The 10889-nt window shown below is 34.5% G+C and overlaps 1 protein-coding gene across 1 annotated transcript; it reads right to left on the reverse strand.

Annotated features, from left to right (window-relative positions):
- Positions 1-867: 867 nt before the first annotated feature.
- Positions 868-8991, reverse strand: LOC142642964 (plasma membrane ATPase 4-like). Its single transcript, XM_075817439.1, has 16 exons — positions 8749-8991; positions 5997-6116; positions 5639-5875; positions 4318-5079; positions 4067-4189; positions 3862-3966; positions 3586-3730; positions 3328-3492; positions 2977-3215; positions 2857-2889; positions 2683-2764; positions 2410-2570; positions 2134-2307; positions 1848-2030; positions 1558-1739; positions 868-1374 (listed from the first exon to the last, which is right to left on the reverse strand). Exons 1-16 carry the CDS (start codon positions 8794-8796, stop codon positions 1278-1280), a joined length of 2856 nt encoding a protein of 951 aa, XP_075673554.1. The 5' UTR covers positions 8797-8991; the 3' UTR covers positions 868-1277.
- Positions 8992-10889: the final 1898 nt, after the last annotated feature.

Genomic DNA, 10889 nt, shown 5'->3' on the forward strand with positions numbered 1-10889 from the left:
TATGTTGGCAAATCTGTATTTAAAACCTTATTTTAGATGTAATTGAGTTTTAATTTTAGTGTCTAGATTAGGGTTTGAAGTTCCACATTGAAGGCACAAGAATTTGCTCAAGAAGAGTTTATGTTGCCTCGACTATAGGCTCCACTACAGCTGATCGGTTGAGCTTGATTGAACCCCTACTTCAAGCTTGACACCACTTGATTGTTTGAGTGTCGAGAAATTTGTTTTCATGGGTTGCGGCCAATGATGACTAAAGACATAGTAATCCTTGCACTTGGGTTCCAAAGCATATATAAACTTATGTTAGGTTATCATAAACATAGAGAGAACATTGTGTGAGGGGATCTTGTTGTGACAACTGTGTTCCAAGGGTTTGTACCAAGCATCGTCTCCAAGACTTAAATGCAGATCAAGGAGTGTTCCTAGTGAAGTTCTTGCACAAAGACTACTGCAATCAAGTTGTTGAAGAGATCCACAAGATAAAAGAGTCCAACCGGGATAGATTTGCATGTGCGCATGTGAGTAAAGTTCTATTATAGGTAACAATAATAGGATTGAGATAATATTGTATTGTAAACTTTCATTTTGTCTTGTGGTTGTGGATTCTTCAGCTTGGTAGTAAGGTACAAACCAGTAGGGTTTTTCCCTTGTAACCATAGCGCAAGTATTAAATTTACTTTTCACCATATTCTACTTTTGCAATATGGTTGCGACCATCACATGTCAAATTGGACAATTGCATAATTAAAATAATTAATCAACATGGTTAATTACTAAAATCAATCAGGGTCTAAATTTCTGAACATAAGGTAGTTAATAAAACAAGAAATGTTAGGCAAGTCGTCAATAAATCCAGAGTGTCTACGGTGCCACAGAAATTCCATGTATTCTTATTCTCAGGTCCAGTTATCTCAATATTATGTTTACATTTGATCATCGCCATGTCATGATGGGACGATGGCATACAACACGGAGATACATTCAAAAGACTAAGATAGGAAGCGCCAAGGCGTATGAGAAGGAAGAAGGTGAACTTGAGACTAGAAAACTGTGTAACAAGTGCATTACTCTGCTCCTAAGAGCAAGAAGAAACCAAACACAATTTTTCTTGTGTCATTCAAAGTAAAAGGAAAAGTAAACAAACTGGGAGAGTTGTAGCACAAACATGCTCTCCTATCTAGTAAGGTTTAACTAGTTAAGCCTTTGTTTCTCTCATTGGTTTGGGCACAACATATCGCAGCCCTTTCTCCCCTCAAGGAATTGTTGCTTCCGAGTTTTCACACTGTGTAATGCTGCTGGATTGTATCAATGTCCAGTCCTTTCAGCTTCACCACTGACTCAACATGCCCCTTGAGTGTGTGAAGCTCCCGAAGCCTATAACCACAAGTGCACAAAAATACAGGTGTACTTTCTTAGAATATTGATTCATGGTGGAAGATACTAAATCTCATAAGTTAAACACTAATAAAAATTCTGCTTGAAAAAAAATAAAGAAAACATGATAATTCGTCTGTATAAACCAATTGTATCCAGGAGCCTAACAAAATGTTGGCTTACCTTGCAACCTCAGCTCGTCGCTTGGCCTGCTCAGCAATCTCAGACAGCTCCCTGTAGCTGTTCTTCTCATGGAAGAGATTACTAGTTTCTGGTGGTTGAAGCCCATGTAAGGTCCTTTGAGCATGAGCCCATTGAGCTTCTCTCTCTTCCTTTCCATAATCTTTCTTGGTGGTAAAGGCAGTCTGTTACATAGAATTCAAAATAACAACAAAAAGTAAATTGAAGTCAGCTCACTCATCCAACTAGCTAAATGCATAATTCTACTTTCAGAAACAAAAATGAAATCAAACCTTGTTTTCTATCATGTTTGTCCAGGCCTTCCCACTTAGGATGTAGCGGATGGCAAACTTTATGAAGTCAAGTGGAATATAGAAGATGACACTGTAAAGCCAGATGACTCCAGCCCATCCCCAACCCATTCCTTTTATCTTTGCAAAGCTCCAGTCGGCATATACAGCTATGAGAGTTGCAACCTGAGAACACCATAATCTGTTAGCTTCTTCTAACATATCAAAATGCTGCATTGAAAAGAGTTTCATAAAAGGAATAAATCATAAATGGCACCATCATTCTTACCAATTGTGCAATACAGAACGCACTGAGTAAGAGACTTCCAGGGCGTTCAACATAGGACCAGCTGCGTGATCGAGTAACAAATATGAGGGCCTGGCTCACAATACTCACTTGCAGGTATAAAGCAGCCATCATTTGATCGGTGTCACCCCTTATGTGTCTCACACCAAATTTTTCCTGAAAACGTAAGAACAGAAATCATATTAGTTCAAGGTCATAAACATAAAGAAAACACCCATGAAAGTATATTTACACAATAGAAATGAATTTATCTCGTACAGGGAAGAAGTCAGTTTCATTCATTAACCAGAAGAATATGACAGTCATCAATGCCAAGTAACCTCCAAGAACAACCCCTGTAGCGAATATCTCCCTCAGTTTCCAGCTATCTGGCAGAGGAGATGGCACCACTCTATCCTTTGAGATTGTCATAATTGTTCCTAAGAAATATAAAAATATATGGCGTCAACACTAATCAAGCTGTATAGCACAAAGAATGAGAGAGATTTTTAAAATAATTTTGAAAACAAAAAGTACTCTTTAGGATCTCACCATCATTTAGAATGGCAATGATCAGAACCATGAATGGAGAGAAGTCAAATTTCCATATCAGAGCAATGAGCATGAAACCAAACTGCAATCAGGAATAAACAGAAAAACCATGTTAATCATCTCCCGTTCTTTAATAACTACTTATATAGTTTGAAAGCAATAGTAACTACGTACCACTATACGAATGGTGATGGAGACTGCATAAATCTGCATAAGTAAAATTAGAGGACAAGTTAAAAACTTCACTCAAATGAAAACTTAGGACATGGTAAAGAAGAAAAGAGAGCAACTAACTGTGTAGTTCTTCATTCTTTGGAATATACATCTGCTAGTTAGCACTGCACTGATAATAACACTCAACCCAGGTTCTGTTAGAACAATGTCAGAAGCACCTCTTGCAGCATCAGTAGCATCAGCGACGGCTATTCCAATATCTGCCTTCTTCAAAGCAGGGGCATCATTGACACCATCTCCGGTCATTCCACAAATGTGCTTGCTCTCTTGCAACTTCTTCACAATTTCATATTTGTGCTCTAAACAGTGGAAAGGAGCAATTAGTGCCAGAAGAAATACTTCATCCAGAAAACTATATACTAAAATTCAAATTTCTTGTTTGTAGCCAGCCAAAATAATAAAAGCACCAACCTGGAAACACTCCAGCAAATCCATCTGCCTTTTCAATTAACTCTTCAACAGGAAGGCCAGCAATGCTTTCATCCTTGTGTTGACCTAGTAAAGAAGCAGATGGGTACATGTTTGTTCCCATTCCAAGTCTACGGCCAGTTTCCTTTGCTATGGCAAGTTGATCGCCTGCAAATTGAAGTAATAGTACAATAGTACAAGTGAGCATTACTGAAGAAAGAAAGAATATGTATTGCATTGGAAGAAAAAATTTGTTATTACCAGTAATCATCTTGACATTAACACCAAGATTGAGAGCCTGACGGATGGTTTCTGCACTGTCATGTCTTGGGGGATCAAAGAGGGGCAACAAACCAACAAACTGCCATGGACTGCCAGGACTTTCCTTAGTTTTCTCTGGAACTACCTGCCAAAAAATAAAAGTGAAAAACAAAAAATCAGAGAAGAAATAGTATGAGTTTTCTTTTTATAAATGTTATTAATGAGGAGATACAAAACAGTATTAGTCATTAAATCATCAAGATTGCTAGTAAAAACCTGTCTAGCAACAGCCAATGATCGAAGTCCACGCTCAGCAAACTTATCGATAACAGCAAAAGCCTTCCTCTTAAAATCCTCTTTGCAGTTGCAAAGGGTCAGGATCTATTTACAAAAATTAATTAATTAAGAAAATGGAATGACTAGTGACCTCTCAAATAGTGTCTTCAAATGTTGGGCTAAGTGAATAAAGGATCAAGGTTACCTGCTCAGGGGCACCTTTGCTTGCTCGGTGCCAATTTCCGTCACCATCAACATATGTCAAAGCAGTTCTCTTGTCCACAGGATTGAATGGCAAGAAGTGCACCTCTCTAACATTAGCCCGAGCCTGCATAGACATATTCAATAAAACATAATCATCAATGTTCAAAGATTTCCACTTCACTGTTCAAACTACACATCGACAACTACAATGCTAAGGAAAAAATATATATATGTTTTAATAATAAGCAATACCTCCTTAGGGTCAGCAAGCATTCCAACAATTGCAGTATCAATGGCATCCTGGTTTTCAGTTCTAGAAGCCCTTGCAGCAAGCAAGATCACATGGTCCTTATCTACTCCCTTTGCAAACACCTCAACTAAGTTTTTGTCAACACTAAGTTTGTTGAGTGTTAGTGTCCCTGTCTTGTCACTGCAAAGTACATCCATACCAGCCATCTCTTCAATTGCAGTCATTCGCTTAGTGATGGCACCCTGCTGAGACAGTTTGTGAGACCCAATGGCCATTGTCACAGACAAGACAGTGGGCATGGCAATGGGGATGCCTCCAATCAAGAGAACCAGAAGATTGTCAATTCCTTTTCTATACTGGCGGTGCTGAATTGGGTACATGACTATGATCTCAATAACCATTCCAACCGCAATGGAACAAATACAGAAATTCCCAATAGAACTAAGCACCAACTGGAAGTGTCCAACATTTTGTGTGCTATCCACAAGATGTGCGGCCTTCCCAAAGAAAGTATGAACACCAGTAGCAATAACTACAGCTTCAATTTCACCTTGCTTACAAGTTGAGCCAGAGAAAATTTCATCTCCTGGATTCTTGGTCACGGGAAGTGATTCACCAGTGAGGGCAGACTGATCAACCTTTAAAGGATCACCCTCAAGAAGACGAGCATCAGCAGGGATGATGTCTCCCAATTTGACACTAATGATGTCTCCTGGAACCAGAATTGCAGCTTCCTCCTCGCACCATTTACCATCCCTAAGCACCTACAAGTAAACCACCAAGAAACATGAGATGAAGCTTACACTTCGCAGAAACATGGCCCATTTAATCATGCCTATAGGATTAATAACCTGTAGCCATAATAATGAATTGACTTGCTCACAAAAGTTTCAAATTATCAAGACAATGATTTAATTGTATTTTATTTTTCATTAGTCTCATAAGTATGCTCAACCTATGCATCCTCTCCTAGTAAACACAAATGCCGTCAAGTTAGAGAGCCAAAGCTTTCTTCATTGTGTATATACATCACAAGGCAAATTCACATAATGTCTATTTGGCATAAGCTTTTTCTTTTAGTTTTTTTAGCTTATTTACTTATGTACAACTTTTTAAAACCTTACTTTAAAAATATATAATTATACTTGAACCAATTTCAGTAAATAAGCAAATAAACTTTCATAAAAAAGTTACATCCAAGCACAGAAACTAGTGGTTATACATTCATAGTTGCATAAGAACAATCATTACAAATCATCTATCAGAAAAAAGTAGCTACCTTAATTGCTGTCTACAATCTACACATATAGTTAGTGTTATTACCTTAGTCTTGGGAGCAAGACCAGCCATGAGAGCCGCAGCAGCATTCCCGGCATTGTTTTCCTCAACAAAACTGATGGTGGAGTTGATGACAAGCAGGGCAAAAATACCCACAAAGTCTTGCCAATCCGGAGGCTTTCCGCCACCATTTGCCAATGCAATTGCCATTACAGCAGCAGATTCCATGACCCATGATAGGGGATTCCACATGAACCCCAGAAACTTGAGGAATTTGCTTTCCTGTTTATTTAAATTCAAACATACACATACACAATTAGACTATCAGAATTATAGACATTTTTTCATGAAAACTTGTAGATAGTCAATATATATGTATCAATCACAAACTAAAAAAAAAGACCTTTTTCTCTTCTAGTTTGTTGGGTCCAAATATTTGAAGCCGGCTTTCTCCTTCTGCCGTGCTCAAACCTTCGTGTGTACATTTTAACTGCGCAAACACTTCCTCAATGGGGACCTTTTCCTGTATACAAAGAATTTCCAGGAAAAATTGAAATCAAAACTCAGCATTCAGTACACCTAAGTTAAGCAGATACTACTTTATATTGAATCATTGTTAAGTATAAGGTGCAGCTGCATATATTACCAAATTTGTCTATGTTATCACGCAGTTAACTTGCAACTGCTTAAGTTACTAATGGCATATTAAAATTACTTTTTCTCGATCACTGAATCTTTTAAGAGTTTTTTTTTTTAAACAATCATTAAAGATGAAGGGATTTGAATAGTGAAAACAAAGAACGTGTTAAAGTCCTTGGTGTAATTTAAAAAAGAAAGAGAAAATAACTTATTTCTTTGTATAAAAAATATAAAAAATTTCAAGGGACTTCGCATAAAAAATTATGATTTAGCTTTCAAGGTTAAAAACAAAAAAAAAACTATATAAAACTCCAACTTAACCGATTCTTATAAAATAAAATAAAAACAAACAAATAAAACAAAACTTAAACGGAAAAACCAGCTTAAGCAGGTAGATAGTAAAGTCAACTCATCAATAGCATCCAAAAATAATAATAATAATAATCTTTTAGCGTGCACTGAGTTTTCAATCATACTCTGTCACGCCTTTTTTTTCTATAAAAAAAATTTTAATGGTATAAAATAATCAAGTTTAAAGTTTAGACAAAAAAAATATGTATATATTATGGTATACATTCACTGAACAAAAAATGAAACTATAGAACTAGTACAGAGAATTTTAAACCCAGTGTTTCAAATGAGTGGTTTAGATCCATAAAACGAAACTAGAGGAGCATAAATATTTTATAAATTTTTTGTCATAAATTTAATGTGACAAACTGTAAATAGTTGTCTATTATTTACATATAAAAACACTAATTTTTCTCCATTACTCACACTATACCACATTAAAATTATGACAAAGAAATTATGAAATACTTTGTAGTCCTAAATTTCTTTTTTCTTTCCAAAATCATAGAAAAAACAAAAACAATTACTTGGATCTTAGTCCTTTGATTTTTTATATGATAAGTATTTTGGAAGAAGATTATTTCCATTTCTGTGAAAACTTTTGGACTAAACAGTCATTAAATTTGTCTCATAAATTTTTTTTTATTTTATGAGTTAGTCTCAGAACATAGATGAACGAGCCAGTACATGAAAGTTAATGAACGAATCACACATGAACATAAACAAATGAATTAATGAACAGAGTTTGAATATAAAAGAATCACAATCTTTATACTTATTTTTTCCACTATTATTTTGTGTTGCAGACTGAGATGGATTGTTTATCACTTTCACATCAATCTTCTACTATCTTATTCTGCAATAAATTATAATTGATTGTATGTTAAATTTTCACATCAATCTACCCTTTTTTTTTTTTTTTTTACAATCAAAATCTTTTATAACAAAATTGTGAGAAAAACGGCTCTGAAAATTGAAGCCTCGGGGTTGTAAGCTAGTCAGAAAAGAGTTGACTGAGGCCGTGACAATATCAATTTCACAAGGATTTGTTAGTGCAACTTTTCCACTATGTGATTTTATTGGCCCGTGTATTGCACGCGCTCAAGTTACAGTAAAACGTGGGTTTGTGTTTTTTCAGTTTGAAGAATCAAAAGGGTTAATAAAAAAGAGAAACTAAAATTTGGTGAACCCAAGAATATAGATCAGTAGTGTCAGGGAGAGTCAGAACCATTGGATGTGAGAGTTTACTTTTACTTTTATTAAGGTTTTTAGTTTTTATTACAAAAGAGGCAATTTTTGCAATTGGCAAGTGTGTGAAAAGCCTAAGGGACCACGGAATAAAAGTACCTATAATTCCCCATACAAACAAGCTTTTCTTTATACTATATTTTAGAGAGAGAAAGAGAGATAGAGCGCTTAGAATAAAAATGGGCACCCATTAATTTAAAGATTTGGAGTATAAAATTGTGAAAATGAGACGTATCAAACTCCATCTCTCTGTCTCTCACATGTTTCAGATCCAGTTTTAGAAACATGTGATCTGTTTGGTTGGAGAGAAAGATGATGAAAAAAAAATGAAAAGAAACTCAAAACTTTGTTTTAAAAAAAGAAAAAGAAAAAACCCCATGTTTTAAAACATAGAAAACCAAATGCCTACATGCATGTTATTTACTAATTAACATGAGATTGAAAATTTTGGTCTTCCAAAGTATGAAAATCCTCAATTTTCTGGGCAGTCAAACATAGGATAAGAGGAGAAAGAAAGTCAAAAAAACTTGTACAGATTAAAAAGTGTAGTAGTAGTTGCACTTAATTTTTGGACCATGAGAAAATAACATGAAAAAAACTGCTTCTTTGGACCGTAGACCACTCGTAGGAAAGAAAGAAGGGAAATTTAATGAAAATGATAGCAAGAAGTCCATTTTTGCTCTGATCTAAAGCACCACCAAAGGTTAAACATAGAAACAAAAAATATACATATAGTGATGAACTTCATATGGGTCCAATGGAAGAACTCTCAAGCTAAGCCCACAACTTAGAAAAGTTAGAACTAATAGATCTCATTTTTCTAAGACAAAACTCAATTCTCATAAAAATTAAAACATGATGCAAATATCAAAGTTTGCAGAGAAAAATGGAAGTGAAAGAAAGTAAGAGAGAAATACCAGATCAACAGTCTCGTTCTTTATTTCCTCAAGGCTGATACCGGCCATCTTTGCAGCCTTAAGAAGCACAGAAAATTAAAGGAAAAACCCAAGAAGAAAGCAAAGGAGTTTTGTGTATCAAATGCTTAAGTTTTTTAAATTTTTATAGTGCCATGAAATGAGAATTCTGTATCCCAAGAAAAATGGCAATGACTACAAATGAGGGCACAGCTTGCTCTTCTCCATTGGCCTCTCCTTATATATACTACTCCTCATATAGCTCCCATTTAAATAATACCTTATTGTAAAGTCATTGTATCAGAAAATATCACACCTTCATTTAGCCCCCACCCCAAGTGGACCTCTCTCTCCCTTTCTATGTGTTTACCGGTGACTTGTCGGTCGTGGCTGCTGATTGTGATAGTGATGGCTTATGTTCCAACCTCCCCCTGTGATATCCAAATATTTGTACATGTATGTACATGTACATGTGCATGAACATAGGGTCTCAAACTTGTTAACGATTGGCAAGTACAATGTCCCACATGTTTATGATGTCTATATAGTTTCTATGTAACACATATATGATGATTTTGTTATTCATGAAATTACGGCTATGATGATTTTTAATTTTTCTATGAATTTGGTGAGGTCGGTTGTTGCAAATTGCAAGTTCAAATTTAAGGACTATTTGATTCTACGACCCATCTAAAAAACGAAAGGACTAGATTATATTTTGAAGTAAAGGGTAAGGCTTGATATGGTTTAATTTTGAATGAATTGTTGTAAAGATTATCTGCACAAGTTTATAGTATCTATTTTGAAAAGTGTCAAGCATATCAGAATCAAATCAGATATAGTCTCTAATAATATTAATAATAATAATAATTCACTGTTGAGGAAATTTCCAAGAGAGAAATTAAAGAACTTCCAATCGAAAAATAAATAAATATAATATAAAACCCTTTTTGAATTTTAGATTAATTTTAAGAAGTTTAGAAAACCCAATAAAAGGTTTCAAACAAGCTTTGGTGTGAGAAAGACATATCTTAGTTTAGTAAGAAAGACGTCCCAGTTTAGAACTCATTTTTCATTTTATTCACGTTAACTTGCCGTATATTTTTTCTCTTCAAACTTCACATCCCCACTATTTTTTCTCTTCAAAGTTCAAATCCCCACTAATTAAACTTCTCAGAAAAACATATCATGCAGGCCATCCTCATCAAAGTAAAAAAAATTAACCCAATCACATGCCAAACATAAAAAGTATATAGACTGTTGAAATGATCAAACCAAGTCAGCTCTTTATTTATTTATTTATTTCATATAAGATTAAATATGATTGAAATGATTAATGCAAATAATTGTACCCGTAATAACATTAAAGAATTAAATAATACATCATTTAATTAAAAATGATTATTGTATGATACAAAATGAGAGTAGAGCAAATGCGACCGTTGAGCAGTTGATTAGCCATCAAACAAGTGGGACCCTTAAGTGTTTATTTATTTAAGTAAGAGAAGGGAACGAAATTAGTTGAGGCGAAATTCATGAGTGTATAAAGATTTTTTAACATGGCCAAGTACTAAATCAATTATGAATTTTTATTTATTTTTCAAATTCTAATGAATACAGCATATATCAGGCTAGGACTTAGGGTCCGTTTGAATACAATTGAAAACTGAAAACTAAAAAACACTATAGCAAAATGATTTTTTAATGGGTAAAAAATACTGTTCACGCCTAAAATTACTGTTCATTGGCCTAAATTCACTGTTCAGGACCAATGAACAGTGAACGGTGCGCATCCCAGCAAAAAAAAAAGGCTGAAACGCAAACGCGAGGAGATTCAGCCCAATCCAAACGTATTCTTAGAATAAAAATTAAAACAGTAAAATTATTTGATCAAACAAAAGATTATATATGATTATAATAGCTAATATTTTTCCCTAAAACATGACAAGAATATGATGCAAAAAATGGGAGGGAATATACATGCATTTCCATATAGTTGAACATTTGATTAGCCATCAAATAAATTAGAATCTTATTAACAATCTTTTTATTAATTAATTAGACTTATCACACACAATAAGACCTTTTTTTTTAGATTTAGTAAAATAATATTTAAAAGTGAGATAGAGGTAGTGTCTTAATTT

Source organism: Castanea sativa, chromosome 7 (genome assembly GCF_040712315.1).
Source record: "Castanea sativa cultivar Marrone di Chiusa Pesio chromosome 7, ASM4071231v1".
NCBI lineage: Eukaryota > Viridiplantae > Streptophyta > Magnoliopsida > Fagales > Fagaceae > Castanea > Castanea sativa.

What these genes read in the sequence shown, in the direction of transcription:
- LOC142642964 (XM_075817439.1), bottom strand. Translation starts at nt 8,796, where the DNA reads ATGGCCGGTATCAGCCTTGAGGAAATAAAGAACGAGACTGTTGATCTG. An exon ending in ATTTGCTGGAGTGTTTCCAG is followed by an intron (nt 3,216 to 3,327) that starts GTTGGTGCTTTT and finishes TCCACTGTTTAG; the next exon opens with AGCACAAATATGAAATTGTG. An exon ending in CGACGAGCTGAGGTTGCAAG is followed by an intron (nt 1,375 to 1,557) that starts GTAAGCCAACAT and finishes TTGTGGTTATAG; the next exon opens with GCTTCGGGAGCTTCACACAC.